Genomic DNA, 17996 nt, shown 5'->3' with positions numbered 1-17996 from the left:
GTGTCGACCGCTAGCGCATATTATTTGCCCAAATAACGTAGTGTTTCTATCATCTTTGCTAATAGCTAAGGAACCAGTGGCGAATCAAGCATAATCGTCGATGTAAAGGTCAAAAAAATGTGTGAGCCGTCACGAGACGCCTAGCAGATGTGAAACATTGAAACTGTTTTATATAGATTATATGCATGTAAGAACAGATTACGACAGGAATCAGGAAGTACATTTTTTTATTCCTTGAATAGCAGCTGTAAACTGATTCCATAGGATTAAAAAAAATCAAATTACGTCAGGAATCAGGATGTTAAATTTTTATTCCTTGCATAGAAGCTGTAAACTGATTCCATAAGATTAAAAAAAAATGTGCCTTGGTGCATGTCTTAACACCTTAGCCGATCTTTTAAAATATTGCATAGAAAGCAGCTTTTTAAGTCGGGAAATTGTTTGGTACTTTTACTGTGGTAATGGCGGTGGTGGTGGCGGCAGCGATTTATAATACCATAGATTTGTTTATAAAGTAATCATAAATATTATGTTTTTTATTTTAAGTTTTATGTACCAATGGTTGCATCCCATTAAAAGAACAGAGTTAAGCACCTGTCTTGTTGATTGTCACGTGCAAGTTCGTATAAATAAATGAACACACTACGACAGTACTCACATCGCCACTTAGCCCCAAAGTAAGCGTAACTTGTGTTGTGGTACTAAGATGCCTAATGAATATTTTTATGAATAATATACATAAAATACTTATACAAAAAACACCCAGAAACTGTTTATCAGACAAATATTTTCCCGCTGTGGGAATCGAACCCATAGCCTTCGAATCATAAAGCAGGGTCGCTGCCAACTGCGCCAATCGGTAGTCAATAATCATTAAGACGACCAGTTTTTGGTGTGTACCTTTGTCTCCAACTGATGCCTGTATCCAGTAGTGAAACGTTAATAAGGTAATAGTGACGTTGTTTACATTAGATCACCGGATAAGTAAGAATATATTAACTGTTTGGAAACAATGACAAGCTATTTTTCTTTACAATTTTTTTTTAATTGAAAACGGTTTTTTTTAAAGGCCCTGTCTCTGAGGCCCCTATGTCCGTCCATCTGTCTATCTTACGTCTCCGGCAAGCTGTATCTCATGCACCGTGTTAATAAGACAGTTGAAATTTTGCACATACGACATATTTCTGTTGTCGCTATAACAACAGGTACTAAAAAACAGAATTAAATACACCGGAGTTAAATTGCTCCTATATAATCGACGGGATATTTTTGCTGTTTTTATAGTTAGCTAGATGTGCCCTGCGGTTTCACCCGCGTGAATTACGGGACTCAGCGTACTGCTACATAGTCTACACCGACGTCAAAAAACCAGATACCAAACGCAAAGTTTTTTTAATCCCCTTCCTTCCGTGCGCGAACCCTACTTCATCTTGACCGGTTTTTATTTGTACAATCTGACGAGAATATTAATAAATTTTACACCAGCTCCTTCACTATAGCGATGAGCACTTTCAACGCGCCATGCTGTCTGCAGCGTCTGTTTGCTTTACTTGTATATTTCAGAATGAAGCTACAAAAGTTTTCATTACCTTTTTAACTTTTCGCACCAGCATTACAAACCTCGTCTTTTTTCCACTTGCAAAACTTGTAGCTCTCTGGAAATTAGCATGGTTCTCTTGTTTTATCATTTAGTGAGATTTGAGATAAAAACGAAATAGAATTTTGTCTATTGTTTATTTTAACTTCTGGTTCTGATCTATAATATGCCAAAATTCCAAATTGCAACCTCGCAAATTGCAAGAGGGTGGGAAGAGGATTACCATTAGGTATCATTAGACATTAAGAGATAAATAAAGCCAGTATTTTGCTAACTATTTATAATTATTATTAATAGTGAAAAACAAATAAAACTGAAGTATTTGTCTGAGATTATTGCTGCTCATTAAGCTAAGATACTAGAACGACTAGCTTAACCTAATCAATCATTTCCAAAATGACTAATTATCAATCTATCAGTCTTTCCATCTGTTAAAACGTCCATATCTTTGAAACAGATGAACCAATTTGGTTTTTCTGAAACCCTTAAAAGAGATTTGGTTATATATTTTATATTATTTGGTTATATTATTTGGTTATAAGGGAGGAGTAGGGGCTTTAAGGTTTTGATACACCCTGTGTTTTTATTTGCCAAAGCATTCAAATGGGAGGTCTTCTGGGAATCTTCAGTGGGAGGTCCCTTGCATGAGTGTACCAGACTATCTGCAAACAGGGAGAAGTGGCGAATGATCGTCAGGCGAGTAACAACTGCCACAAACAATGTCCCACCGTGATGACCACGACTACTCTGGCAAGAGTGTTACGACAAAGAAGAAGAAGCCTTGACGCGGACGACTCGGATCTATTCTAAAGACAAAGTTGTTGATATCTGTCTATACTATAGTTAGATAAGTAAAAATTTAATATTTTTTGTTTTAAAACCATTCGACAAAAGTTATATTCATAAATTACCATCAACGGCGTTAATTAGTATTAATGTTTATATTACGACCGTATGATAGGTCAATAAATACTGGTCACAGTACCCGGGAACCGAAGTACAAATATTGCAATATGTATAATTAACCACGGAATTGTTACTCGCGGAAATTGTACGTACAGCTGAACACCCACCGCCTTTGTATAGCAAACCTTTAAGAGTTGATGGATTTGATGGATTATTAAAAAAACCTAATTTCACTTCAATAACTTTGACACTACCAATTTCCTTGGACCCTAGGAGTACGCCCGCACGCATATCTCTATTAAAAAAATATAAAAGTGTGTGTGTATGTGTGTGTGTGAAAGTCAAACACGGTAGAAGTGAAACTTCTGAAAAGTCTTCCTGATTAAAAATAAGAGTGTGTGTACTTATGTATACGCGTTAGAAGTTATACTTCTTTGGCGTATGGAAAAAATATAACTAAAATGCAGTAGTGATTAACGATAAATATTAAAATTAATCAAAAAGATTTTATTTAAATACAAAAGGTATTATTAACGTAATAATATTTATTTATTCACACTGTTTGTACTGTTACGAAAAACGTGTTTTAAATTTAAAAATACCAGAATATACAACTTGAACATAGATGTCGATTTTCATGCCACCTAGAACTAACTTTACGATGTGGAATTCAGGTGTCGTTGTGCGCGCGCATTGTAAAAATTCACTTTCATTATTTTTCTCCATCGCGCCAATAGAAGTATAACTTCAAAAACTTATCGAAAAAATTAACAGTCGCTTCATGTAAACTGTATATTTAAGTAAGGTAATTTAGTCAAAGAAGACTAAAGAAAAAGTCATTTTAATAAACAACAATTTTATAAACTATATCCTAAATTATGGTTTTATCAAATAACCAAAAAACGTTTTATAAATTTATTCAAATGGCATTAAAAAACAAAATTAAAAATTAAAATTACAATGAATAATGATAATTATTAAATTTAAAAAAATACAATTAAAAAAAAAAACAATTAAAATTTAATACTATTTGCTCCAAGTGTGTGCATGTAAACCCTCCCAGTGCCTCCAGAACGGGTTATTTAGTTTTCCAGCTAGTATTTGTAAAATACTGTTGCTGCTGCCACGAATCCTGCTCAACAAAGATGCAGCTCTCTTCCTCACTACACAATAAAAGTCATCAACGTGAGCATCTGCCTGCAAACATCTGTGATGCGCTGCACCAGCGCGGCAACCCCAACAGCATCCTTATTATATTGCGTACGTAGGTAAGCGTTTAAGCCACCCCGGGGGCTGCACGTGTAGAACGTTTGGCAGTAAGCTTTAAAAAGCGTAATCTTTACTTCTACATTACATCGTGCAAACCTACGAGCTAGCATATTGCATTTGACGGTCAATAAAAATATACTACGACAATACACACATCGCCACCTAGCCCCAAAGTAAGCGTAGCTTGTGTTATGGGTACCAAGATAGCTGTTGAATATTTTTATGAATATAATACATAAATACTTATAATATACATATAAACACCCAGACACTGAAAAACATTCATGCTCATCACACAAACATTTTCCAGTTGTGGGAATCGAACCCACGGCCTTGGACTCAGAAAGCAGGGTCGCTGCAAACTGCGCCAATCGGCGGTCAATAACCTACGTTCCCTTTCGATGTCTTTAACATCAGACATAACTTCTGTCACGATGTGCCCCAAATATTTAAATTCAGTCACCCTACTAAGCTGAACGCCGCTAAGTGTTAGAGCAGGAATGTCATTAACAGCTTGTCCTTTGCACACAAGTAATTCACTCTTCTCTCCATAATAAACGAGGCCATGTGACGCAGCATATGTCTCGCACGTTTTGAGGAGCTTCCTTAGAGCACTAATCGATGGGCTCAGCAAGACCATATCGTCTGCATAGCTCAGATTATTGACCATGGTGCCATCAATAGAGCAGCCAATTCCAGTCTTGCTTAGCTCTTCAATTAGCTGGTCAACATATATGTTAAATAGAGCAGGGGACGACAAACCACCCTGCCTAACACCACACTCAAGCTTATATGAGGATGAGCTTGCACCCCCTTGCTTGCTTGCTTGCTTGCTTGACTCTATTCGTTTGGGAGCTGTGCCAATATCTTAAAATTCTAATCACCTCAGTTGGCACCTTTAAGGTCTGCAATTTTTCCCAAAATTTATCGTAACTGACGAGGTCAAATGCCTTGGAAAGGTCAAGAAAAGCAGCATATACAGGTGTCTTTCTGGACGTATAGTACTGTACTGTCTGCTTGAGCGTCAGTATGGCAGTTTCCGTAGACAAATTATGACGAAATCCAAACTGCGCATCATTTAACTTTATATATCTACTAAGCAGTCGACCAAGCAAACCATCAAGCACCTTACCCAATATCGTAGCTATGGAAATTTGTCTATAGTTACATTTTTCAGAAATGTCTCCTGTTTTATTTTTAACAACTGGGACCACTACGCTTTTCATTAGATCTGAAGGGAGATAGGAGTGACGAATACAAAACGTGCATCGGTGCTCTACACCTAACCCATCATGTCCAGGAGACTTACCAGTTGTCAAACTTTCAACGACACTCCTCACTTCCCTGGAATTGAACGAAAGAGAAGAGCCTGAGGCTAGCATACTTTAGTATGTGTGTAGCATAGTGTTAATGTATTCTTTGTTTTGTTTCTCATTTCTCAACAATTCCATAAAAATGTGCCACAGCGAAGCATGGCAGGGTACAACTAGTACGTTTTATAATTGCTAGAGAAAAGTGTTTGTACTATCACGGTACTTTGCCCGTGAGCGAATAGCTTTATGTGAAACAATATTCCTATTGTAACCACACATGCGCTAATGCTTAATGATATTCGTTAATGATAATTATCAATTTAATTTGCTGGAAATGACAATTTTACCAATATACACGTAATGCCCACAAATTAATATTCTATTATTTTATTTTTGCGTAATTTTTAGTTTCGTGATCCTTGAACTTAAGTGGAGAAGGGGTTAAGGCCATAGTTCAACACGCTGGCCCAATTCATTTTTTGATTCCACACACCTTTGAGAACATTATGTAGAACTCTAGGGCATGCTGGTTTCCTCACTGTTTTCCTTCACCAAAGTCAAAGTCAAAGTCAAAGTCAAATATATCTTTATTCAAATAGGCACATAGATGGCACTTTTGATGCGTTATTATATACAAAATGTGTACATAGCAGTGAGTAGTGATGGCGATAACTACAATCGTAAACTTAAAACTAAAGCTACGAGGGTTCCAATCGCGCCCTGGTCTAAGAAGAAGCCCACAACAAACTTAGCCGGGTGTTCTTTTTGTTATCACCATCTCACATTGTCATTAGAAAATATTCAAGAAGCAACCTGGTTAGAGCAATTGTTTACACCCAAGCTTTTTTATCGTTTACGTAATCCTTTATACTATAATAGGACTTTTCTATAAGCTTTTTTCGCTTAATACAAACTTTGAACTTCTTTAGTGACATCCCCAAGATATCAACCGGTAATTTATTGTAAAATTGTATACAATTTCCTTTAAATGAATTGCTTATTTTGTGTAGTCTAGTGTACTGCACTGCAAGTTTATTTTTGCTTCTAACGTTCAAATTATTGCAGTCACATTTTCTTTTAAATTTTGATATATTTTTGTGAAAATACATTAAATTTTCAAATATGTATTGGCTATAGAGTGTCATTATTTTAACATCTTTAAATTTATCTTTCAATGACTCTCTCGGACCCATTTTATAGATCGCACGAACAGCCTTCTTCTGCAGCACAAAAATAGTGCCAATATCAGCAGCATTACCCCATAGTAAAATTCCATATGACATAATGCTGTGAAAGTTACTAAAATAGACTAGCCTAGCAGTTTCTATGTCTGTCAGGTGGCGTATCTTCTTTACTGCATAGGCAGCAGAACTAAGCCTGTTCGATAAATTATTTACATGAGGGCCCCATTGAAGTTTAGCATCTAACGTTATTCCTAGAAATACTGTTGTAGTAAGTTATATTTTAATGACTTAAAATGCACATTACTTAGAAAAGCTGGGATTTAAATTCGGCCCCCGAAAGTGAAGTCGAGCTCCTACCCACTGGGCTACCACCGCTTTCGGATACCGCTCATTTGCATTTAAGGAGTGTAAAGTGCGTGCGTGCATATTAATTCGGTTTAACTCGACACAACTTTTAAGCCTTGTAGTCATTACCAACGTACTACCGGGCACGGGACTCCTCTAAGAATGAGATGGGTTCAGATCGTAGATCACGCCTTTTGAGAATGTTAAGGAGATTTCTCAGGCTATCAAGTTTTCATACAATATTTTTCTTCACTAAGAAATATAAGTGAAAGAAAACTAGCCAAAATCTTCAATAACTGCCTCCAGTCACGTTCGACAGTATTGAAGTGACCAGATTATTCAAATTTTTGTGTTTGTTTGATATATCGTCAAAATAAACTATTTCAATATTTTATTTTTTTGATGGAGACTATAAAATTAAGAAGGTTGTTTTCTTTTGGGTTTATTGACCCGTTAATTATTCCGCATTTGTTTCGGTTGTTTTGAATATACAATAGCAACCCGGGATAAAAAAAACCTTTCCCGTTTCCAGGATGCAAGCTAACTCTGTGCCAAATTTCACCAATATTAATAAAGCTGTAAAGGAATGCACACAAACGGTTTTAGTTTTTATCAACAACAGTTTTTATTGCTGTAAAGACCTGTAGAAACCTGAGCTCTAAAGTTCAGTTACCCATAATGATTTCAACATAAAATGTGCTATAAATATGCATCAAAATGCCATCCATGGGTATATTTGAATAAATAAATATTTGATTATTGACATTAATATAGTTTACTGAATTCCAATAAAAAGAACGGCTAAGCTCAAAAATGACATCAATTGTTAGTGAAGTTATAAGATGTTAGTGGTTCGCCAGCCCCTACCTGAATTTTGTTTCTTTTCGCCATCGAAGGTTCGGCCACCCAAACCGACTGTTCAGTTTTATTATCGCAACCTTCAAACTTTCCAGTTTATTCGAAAGTGCCAGCTCGCAAAGATTTCTCACCATTTTGCCTGTGAGCTTAAAAAATTGCATTAACCTGCTAAACCTGTTACTGTATATCATGGAATTCCGTGAAGCAACGCATGCTTCTATCCAATAATAATAATGCAAGGTCTCACTTACTAACTCCAGTACGCCCCGGCGACGATCCGCATTTTGAATAGTGATAAAATAATCAGCGCTTTTGCCACCTCCCGTTCCATTATGCTGTTTTCAAACGAAGCTTCTAACAAACTGCATTGTTGGTAACAAGGCATCTGGCATTGTTCATACAACATCAATGCTGCCATTTCTGGAAAAAATCACATGACTACAGATTTTGACACTATCGCCCCTGCTCTTATTCTGAAAGAAAGTGTTATTACGACAAATGAAAAACCAAATAATATCGTTGAACCTTTAGTGTTAAAGTTTCAACGTTTCAATTAAATCAATTAATTAAGTAATATAGAAGATAATTTAAATATTTTTGAAGATTATTTAAATATATTACAATTAAAAAACAGCTTTAATTAATACTTTGAATGAGAAAAAAATAAACATCTCTGTTCGTAAAAGTTGAGACTTGAGGCACAGGATTAAATTTAAGAAATTCCACTCTATTACCAAGTTCATTAAATTTCCCTCTTTGACAGGCTTTTAAGGTAATTGTGTTAGAGTGAAATTATAATAACGGCGGCGCGTCGGCGGGAAATAACCAAATATCGATGATCGTTTTCCAAATTTGGTTTTTAAGTTGTAAACAATCGCTTGCCGGAATTCGCCTTTTCTTAAATGCATGACTTTCCACTGAAGAAGCAACAAGCCCAAAGTCTCAGTGTGTACGATAGAGCGATCTGCTTAACTTATAGTGTGTGCGATACATAGCACGGCATATCGATGGACGTAGGGGTCCGAAGTTACCGGAGTGTGACATCTACCTGATCTACACTGGTTAAAACCCCCAAAACAAGACCGTCCGGTCTCACTAGGCAAGCCGGATACAACCTGCACTAAACCCGATATATCCCTAGAAAAGATTTATGTCCAGCGACGTCCATCGTTTACACTTAATCTTAAACCTTTATGATGGAACTTGACTTAACTTACTTAATTTATTAAAGAAGAAATATAGCAGTAGAGACCACCAAAGCCAGTGACATGTTTTTTGTCTACGAGAATAATAAGTTTGGGAACCTCTGATTTAAAGTATGTAGAGAAGTTTATGTAGGTCTGTTATCACAAGCTGAGTCCGTCAAAGCTGTTTAATGTCGCTGTATCAATAGGGCAATGGGTAACACCTGCTCTCTTTTACTTATTGTATCTGTATGTCCTTTATATTTTATCTTTATTTTTATTAAAGACATACAGAAACCGTGTACGAGACTAATATTCAAGCATCAATCTTATTAGTCTTGCTCTTTTCAATTTAATTTGAGTAGAACATATTTGAGGGTATCATAATATCTTGTTGTTTACTCTGTATTTTACGATTTGTTATTGTAAAATTGATTGACTTTAAGGGCCTGTTTTGAGGTTAAGAAAATTTGATGTTAAACGTCCAAAAGATTCAAGCCATTAATTAACAGCTTGAGCGAAAGAAAACAGTAAACATCCCGCAGGTAAAAATTGTGGCAAAGAATTAAATTTAAGACGTTTCACTCTATTACCGAGTTCATTAAATTTCTCTCCCCGACAGGCTTTTTGGGTAATTGTGTTAGAGTGTTCAGTGTAATTACAGAGACGGTGGCGCGTTCGGCGGGATATAACGAAATATTGATGATCGTTTTGTAACTTCTGTATGAATCATGCATCTCGGAATGAATTCATAAGTTTGTAGTGTTTTATAAATTTTTCTTTCATATAACTAATTATATAAACTTAAGCTTGAAAGCGGATCGGACTACTTCAAAGCAACCTTATCAGTAATAAAATTCATCGATTGTAGAGTAATCTATCTAATCTAATAGAGTTTCCTGTAACTTCTCAGACGATATGCATTCCTCATGCTCTGTGTTGTGTTTGAGAAAGGAGGCCTAGGCTAAAGACGTAATAATTATGAAACCTTTGTTTGATTTAATTAAAATATCTCTACAGAGGTTTGCAATATGTCTGGAAATCTGAAAAATATTGTTAAGGTGGAATACTTTTACAAACTACAATTTTATTTTAGAAACAAGAAATGCAACACCGTGACTTTAACGCAACGACATAAAATTCGCGGCTAGAATCGTACATCTCTCCTTTCCATTCCGTCCGTCTTTATTGACGTGACAACGTCTTATAAATTGGTTTGCCGGGTGACACTTCAAGAAACTGCGTTACGCTCCGCTCACGTTATGCGCTCACAATGAGACCGAGTGAGAGGCACGCGTCCCTTCCACTCGGGCATGGTTAGCCCGCCTAAGAGCGAGAGAGACAGACATAAAAAGTGAAAGGCACGCGTCCCTTTGTAGTAAACGCTGTTTCATTGTACGCAAATGTATTGCAAGTTATTGTATGTATATTTGTATATAAATACGTATGTATGTGTAAAGGTAAAAATCAAATTTAGTTAATATGAAATTCAGTGCGAGATTCTTTGTATAAATTAATGTTTTAAATATAATTCTTTGTATAAATAAATGTTTTAAATTGTTACTTTTATTTCATCCTTCTTCCTACTATACGAATGAATATTCACATTAAAATTATTTTACCACTCAAAGTCGTTGTCACGTAAAACTTTCGCCCGTATACCGACTTTACAGGCAACCAATTTTTTTTTAATAAGAGCTTCATCGTGGCTTCATATGTTTTGATTCCTTTTAAAAATATATTTTGCATGGTTTAAATTAAGGGTTGAAAGATACCTGCACACTGGCAGTTTGATATAAATAACAACTTAATTCTTTTTTCGAGCACCACTTAAAAATAACGGCTTCGAACCCTTTCGACGCCCTCGCCTTGAACTAACAACTAAGTAGCCTATCATCGTAGCATCTTAATTTCAGAATAGATCCCTTATTAAATTTACTAGAACCCTTGGTATCGAAGTCTTGATTCGTGAAGTGCTCTACAGAGCATTAAGATACTTTGCGCTCAAGCACGGAGTCTAGATGTTATACAAATCTAGTAAGTAGAACTCTCTTACTCTAGTCTTTCACAACATCTGGAGTTAGCCCATGCAAATGTAATGTAATTTTTTTTTAAACGGCCGACTGGCGCAGTTGGCAGCGCTCCTGCTTTCTTTCTGAGGCCGTGGGTTCGATTCCCATAACTGGAACATTTTTGTGTGATGAACATGAATGTTTTTCAGTATCTGGGTGTTTATCTGTATATTATAAGTATTTATGTGTATTATTTATAAAAATATTCATCAGTACCCATAACACCAGCTACTACTACTTTGGGGCTAGATGGTGATGTGTGTATTATCGTAGTATATTTATTTATTATTATTATTAAAAATGGATTCAAAGTTTTAATTCCAAATTCGCGGAAACAACCATTATATCCTGTGAAACGTAAGGTTTTTACATTTAAGATCTTTTCTAATTGATCATAATTAAACCACGCAAATAAACTGTTCGCACGGAGGCAAATAACTTCATTCCGGACTTTGTCCCTCAGATAAATTCCACGGATAGCTATTACCATACCACGTTGAGTGACTTGAAGTTTATAGATTGACCTCGCTGCCTCTGCACCGACAGTCATAGGTAAAACGCACTGGTGGCTTTTATAATCGCTTAAAACAGTATAATTTTGACACTTTTTACTTTGTGCGTCTCCCGGACAAAATATTTGATTTTAAATCATCCATGTATGAGAGGCATTCTAGTAGTCTAGTCTAGTAGTAGTAAATACCTATCCTGGCCATGAATTGTTTCAAATAATCAAGAAGTATTTAAATAAAGCTGTTATTTCGATTGATCAATCCCTGAGAAAATTTGTTTTGAGTTGTATTATAACAAGTGATCATTTGTTTTGAAATTGTTTTGTTACTATTTTTGTTTTCAAGATAGACTAAAATTAAAAATTTGAATTAATATTAATATATAAAATTTTAAATTTGAACGAATGACTAAGGATACCTGGGGTTACCACTTGTTTGTAAGCCGTACTGATTCCTGATGGAATATGACACTGCAGTCTTATTTGGAAGCCCGTTAACCTGAAAACGGTACAGCAAAGTTGACTCTTTGAATTTGGTTATGAATATGGTTCATTATCGCTAAATTGCTATAGTGAATTTATTGGAAGGGTGGGATTAAATGTGGGTGAAACTTCAAATCAGATCATCCTATGTAGATCTGACTATTTTGAAATAATACACTAACAAAACTGGCCCCTACTAGTAATTGAACTCCGGTCACTCCAATTATACGAACAAAATAAATACCGCAGGCGAAAATACTTTTTTTTGTCTATAGACTTGACTGCAATCACCCCCGAAAATAAGTGTTGATTCAGCCAAGGATGTAGCGCGCTTGTCTAGAAAATGCCTCTCGGAGATTCACTCTCGATTTGAAGGAACCCATATTATAGATGACGAAGAGGTAGGAAGACGGAAGCCGGAAGGGCATTTAAGATCTTTGTGGTGCGAATTAGGAACGATAAAGCAAAACGCTTTGTAAGTGTCTATGGGATATCAATAACGTAACGGTGCAGATCCTTACAATGCCTTTCAGTTCGATGGTAGAAAGGTGAAGATGCTTCAAAAAGTAGTATTAACAATACTATAATAATTTTTAAATGTCTTTTATAAGCCTCGTTCGTTTCATAACATGTTTGATTATGGATAACATAATTTGTTTGTGTAACGTGATATGTTACTAAGTCAAGCCGAAAATTATAAGAAGTAGACATTCTATACAGTAAGGAAAAAGTACTAAAAAAACAGTGGGTAGGATTTTGACTTCACTTTAGGGGGCCGAGTGCAATTTAAATCCGCTCTAAATCGCCAAGTCGTGTCTATAATGATCTTGCTCGCGCAAATAACAATATTGATCTATTTTGTCAATATTGATCAATCCGGACTGCACTTTCGGATTGTAATTTTTAGTTTTCTTTTGTTATTTTTTATTTTTTTTTATTGTAATATTAGTTTTGTTTAACTTTTTGTATTTTTATTATAGCTTAATATCGGTCATTTTATAGTAAATGCTGTGCACACCTTTTAGTGGCTAGTCACACTGATTAGAAACAAAATATTTGTAATTTTTCTTTACTATGTATTGTGAACTGAACTGAAGCTTTAATAAATAAATAAACGTTATTAATTCTACAATAAATAGAAAATTTAAATTATGTAGGTACAAAGCAATTCGAATGTATGATAACAATTAGAATAATATTAACTATTGTCTTACTGTCGAGTCTAAGATACATTTGAAACCAATTAATTGAAATCAAGGCAATTAATTTAGCAACAGCAAACTTGGAATTATATTAGTTCATTGGTAACTTTTTAATTGGATTCGAGCCACTTTCAAAGTTTGCAGAAATTAAATTGAACTTAACAATAATCTTGTTTTTAATCTTCCTATTTTAAGTATACTTTAAGACGTAGTTTTAAAAAACTATGATCAGGTCTTTGGTGGTGAGACTTTGACGGACTGAAAGCAGCATAAGTTTTTATCCCAGTAAAACATACGGTTGCCAAGGGATTTGGGAAACCAATAATATGGCTGGCGAAGATCGCTGGTACCAGTTAGTTCACTATCAACAGACGAATTTAACATTTCAAAATAACGTGAAAAATAGGCGTACTACATTTATCTTTTGAATTGAATTGAATTCTGCTCCAAATAACACTCGATACATATGAGCGGGAATTTTGCCCCAGTTAAGCTGTTGATAAAGGAATGTAGTTCCTCTAAGGTGTACCTATATGCGAAACATTTCATTGAAGACATAAATGCATCCACATAGCTATAGCCGTAGTGATAAGAAATGAGAATGGCATGGTTGTAAAATTGTATTGGAGTCTGCTTTTATTCAGATTTTCCGAATACCTACTTGAACGTTGCAGCATCTCTTTGATATAAGATTTTACAGTTCCGCGGTTGAGGATTTCTTTTAAATAAATAATAAAATATATGGTGCTTTAGTTAGTTTGATCAGATTGCTAATTAATTGATAAAGCGATACTTATATTTAAAAGAAGAATATTGAATATCTTCTATGAGATACCGAACTTAGGAATTCAAAAAAAAAATTATGTAAACAAGTAACATCATAGTAACCTACTAATATTATGAATGTGAAGGTGAGGATGTTTGTTACTCAATCACGCAAAATCAGCTGAGGGGATTTGGATGAAATGGTGTGCATGTAACATGGGAAAGAACATAGTTACTTTTTATCCCGATTCCCTTAAGTAGTTTCTGTGGGAATATTGAAAATTGCTTACGAGCTAATCCACGGGCAGATAGCTTTGGGTTTTGGTATGCATATCATCTATGATGATCTCTCAAATAGTGCCCAAGGTAGGATTCCTGATGAGTTTGTTAATTAATAAATAAATTACATCGCTAATTATTTTGTAATTTAGCTTAACTTGCATTTTTAAATGCTTTATTGCATTGCTATTAGTGAAAAAAGTCTGTTGATTAGTTGGTTTCTCTTCTAGAACACTTATACATTTTGCTGCATTAATGATTTTTATGTATACAATCTCAATAAAATAATTTTAGTGCAGTACCTTGAGGATTGAAATACAAAATAAATAATTCCGGTTCGTGAGACTTTTAAAATAATAAAAACTGAGAGTAGGCTTAACAAAGTCATTTTAATAAAATGATGGTTTATGTACATTACGTTGGTCCAATAGAAAAATCTAGAACTGGGTCAGTTTCATTGCGATAAAACCCTGCGCTCGGCTATTATTGTGGTTTTCACTTTGTAATATTACTCGCATTTTTTTAGACCTGAGGGTTTTAATAGTGTTATTCAATAGAAAATTTTAAATAGATGCCGATTTTAATCACTTTACAGAGAATTTATTTCACTTTTTTTGCATTTTATCGGATATTGTTCGAAACCAATTCGACCGAGAATCCAAGTTTATTTATTCCTCGGAAAAGAACTCCTTAACTACTTAATAATACGATTGGTTTTTCTCCATAGACCTCACGCTGTAAGAAAAAGATATTTTAAATTGAAAGCGCATTACCTATTTGTGTTGCTTAGTTGCCAAGGTAATACTTATTTGTTGTTTCAGCATGGAGGATACCATGTTTGCAGACATTTGCAACCAACTCTGATTCATTTGTAGAACGATCATTATCTGGTAGGCTAATAGCTGGGATCGTTGGCTTAACTTGCAAAGTCCAAGTATCAAAACCCCACTTCAGGGAATGACTTTTTACGATCTCTCTGACGCAGTTGTGACCGTTGTGGTCTTATAAGTAGGACGTCTTAGGTTCGTTTGTTTTTCAGAATTTATAATTTCCGAATTTTCTTTGTCTTGTCTGGTAGGATGCACATAGGCTGTGACAACGACGTGTCGCCAAGCGATTTAACGTTACTGTACGATGTCGCATAGAACCGTTTAGGTGTATGGGCTATAACAGCCATATTGGTTAGTACGTTACAATCGTAGACTGTATCATCACTTACCAACGGATAAGATAAAAAAAATAAAATAAAGACTTGGTTCATAATTGATGAAACAAATACTGTTAAATTATTTCCATACTTTCATACTACGATCAGTTTAAATTTTAATGTATAGTAACTTCAAGATATTACTGCTCTTTTCTTGGAAGAAAACCAACTAGTGTGGCAATAACATAGCTTGTGACTTAAGCTCATTACTACGCTATTATTATTATTAATATTTTTTTTTTATAACTTTTTATTAGTGTTATTACCTAAACTTGGAGGAATTATCAATTTAATAAATTTAAAGTGCATATAAAAAGAAATACTATTTCGCTATAAGACTGATGTGAAAGGCATATACTAATTTTCGGCAGCGACGGTAGAAGAGCCGTAGCTTAATTGGTGAAAGCGCTCAGGCCGCGATTGCCGCGATTGATTGATTGATTGATTGAGAGTCGCAGGTTCAAATCCTGTCGGTTCCGAAAATTTTTATATGCATTTTAAATTTATTAAATATACTATGCTATTGATAGATATAGTTTTTTTTTTAAAAGTTCTGCTGTATTAAACTTGGAGGGCTTGCCCATACTGACCATGCTGGGCTGACGGGTTTGTGATTGCGATAGACGGAAGTAGTTAGAGGACAGAGGACGCCCTTCCTCCGTTATGCTCCCTTAGTCACCTCGTACGACACCCGTACCGTACCACCGTTGGTGACTACTGAATCTTGATCTGCCGTCACCACGCGGCACGGTGTCAGAATGTTTTTATTATTCTAAGGCCAGCTTTTATAAATTTCACTTCTTGTTCGCAGTTTGCAACCAGTTTGCGCGTGGTGTTTATGCCATGCTTGGCGCCGTGACTCCAGAATCGTTCGACACTCTGCACTCCTACACCAACACCTTCCAAATGCCATTCATCACTCCATGGTTTCCTGAAAAGGTAAGCTACGATCAGATACTTAAACAACCAGGGAAAAGAATTAAAATTCATACAGATAAAGAGGTTATCATTATATTAGTCGTCTCATCATAAACGTAGTACTTATAGACATGTTCCGTCGGCTACGATTAATCGGTACGCATTTGCTTCTCATTACGATCGCGATTGGACTTTAATGCAATGCAGTACGCTTTGAAAATTATCATCCTATGGTTAAAGAAACACAAACTTCAACTTCAACTTCAACTTTTGTTTATGGCAACCGGGTCACTTTTAAGATAGCGACCATTACTACCAATGACTCCTGAAAATAGCACAGTATATTATGGTGAGATTGATCGGTTATACAAATGAACCCGTACGGACTCTACAGAGTGGTTTTCATGTGCACGATGGGAAAAACAACACAAGACATATAAACATCACAAAACAGTACAAAACATACAGGTTACATCTATAAACACAGACTATAAAAAACAAAGGGAAAAAACAGAAGCGGAGCAAGCAATCGGCAGTTTAGAGTTTAGTTTTTTGTGAATGAATAAATTTAATTAAGGAATTTAGAACTTTTTTGTTGATTGATGAAAGGAACAGAAGAGATTTAAGATCTATGGGTTTGGGCACACAGGAAGGCAGAATGTTGTACAGGGAAACTGATCTGTTTGGGCAATTGAAAAGGATGTGGTCTGCGGTGCCTTCCTCAAGGCCACATACACAGATGGGGGATTGGATAATACCCCATCTGTGCAGGCGTGAGGGTGTACATGTGTGACCAATACGAAGTCTGCAGATGACCGACGTCGTCTGTTTGTCGACAAGGCGGTAGCGGAAGAACCATGGCTTAGTTGGGATGGAGGGTTGGATGTCACTGTAATAGCGACCTTTAATTAATTTCGAACGGTCGTAATGGCGCTGCCAGCCCGAATCAAGTTCGGATTTGGCCAAGGAAAAAAGATCGTAAAAGAAGCAGTGGTAATGTTCCAGACTGCCTGTTTCTACGGCTTCTTTAGCATAAGAGTCGACAGTCTCATTGCCTTGGATCCCCGAGTGGCCGGGGATCCAAGCCAACGTGACCTCAATGTTGCGAAGATGGCAATCTAAAAGAGACTGCCTGATAAGCAGAACAAGGGGGTAAGTGTTTTTAGATGCAAACTGATTGGAGTTAATGGTCTGAAGGCCACTCAGTGAATCCGAGAAAATAATTGCTCTGTTTATCCCGTGAGAGACTACATACTTTATAGCTTCTATAATAGCCACCAACTCTCCAGTGAATACCGATGTGTGAGGGGGGCATTTGAAGTTCAGAATATTGGAGTCCTTAGGAATCCATACTGCCGAGTTTACAGCGCCACTTATCGTGAGCTTAGAAGAATCGGTGAATATCATCGTCCATTCACGCCAAAACCTGTCGATGATACTGTAGAAAAGTTCATTGGCCCCGGGTTGTTTTTTTGCAATTCCGAAATCAAGAACAATATTCGGTTGAAAAATTAAGGCGTCATAGGGAGTGCAATAAAGAGGACACATTGAGCCAGAGAAAGTTGGATCAGGTAGATTGTTGTATTTGCGGAAGCTATTTATTAGACACGGTACAGGCTTGTTTGACCAGAATCCATTACCAGGAATCAAAGAGGAGAGTTCACAAAGTTTGGGTATCAGAGGATGGCCAGAGAGTGAAGCTAATCTGTAAAAGAAACGATCAGCCAAGTATTGTCTACGAAGAAAAAGGGGAAAGTCCACTGCTTCTACTTGAAGAGAGTTAGTTGGAGATGATTTCATAGCTCCCAGGATAGTTCTAAGAGACTGCTACTGAATTTTGTCCATTTTGCCTATTGCAACCTTGCTGCAGGGTTCCAAGATAAAGGCACCATAATCCAGTACACTG

General features: G+C 35.9%; 1 protein-coding gene across 1 annotated transcript in view; it reads left to right on the top strand.

Moving 5' to 3' along the window:
* The window catches only part of LOC120636241 (glutamate receptor 1-like), a 204876-nt gene that overhangs the window by 60605 nt on the left and 126275 nt on the right, over nucleotides 1-17996 (top strand). Inside the window, exon 3 of the mRNA XM_039907619.1 lies at nucleotides 15984-16111. Within this exon, the coding sequence (XP_039763553.1) occupies nucleotides 15984-16111 (128 nt within the window). The remainder of the gene's footprint in view (nucleotides 1-15983; nucleotides 16112-17996) is intronic.

The sequence above is a fragment of the Pararge aegeria genome, chromosome Z (genome assembly GCF_905163445.1).
Source record: "Pararge aegeria chromosome Z, ilParAegt1.1, whole genome shotgun sequence".
Taxonomy (NCBI): Eukaryota; Metazoa; Arthropoda; class Insecta; order Lepidoptera; family Nymphalidae; genus Pararge; species Pararge aegeria.
Note: the sequence above shows the minus strand (reverse complement) of the source record. Positions and strands in the feature narration are given on the sequence as shown.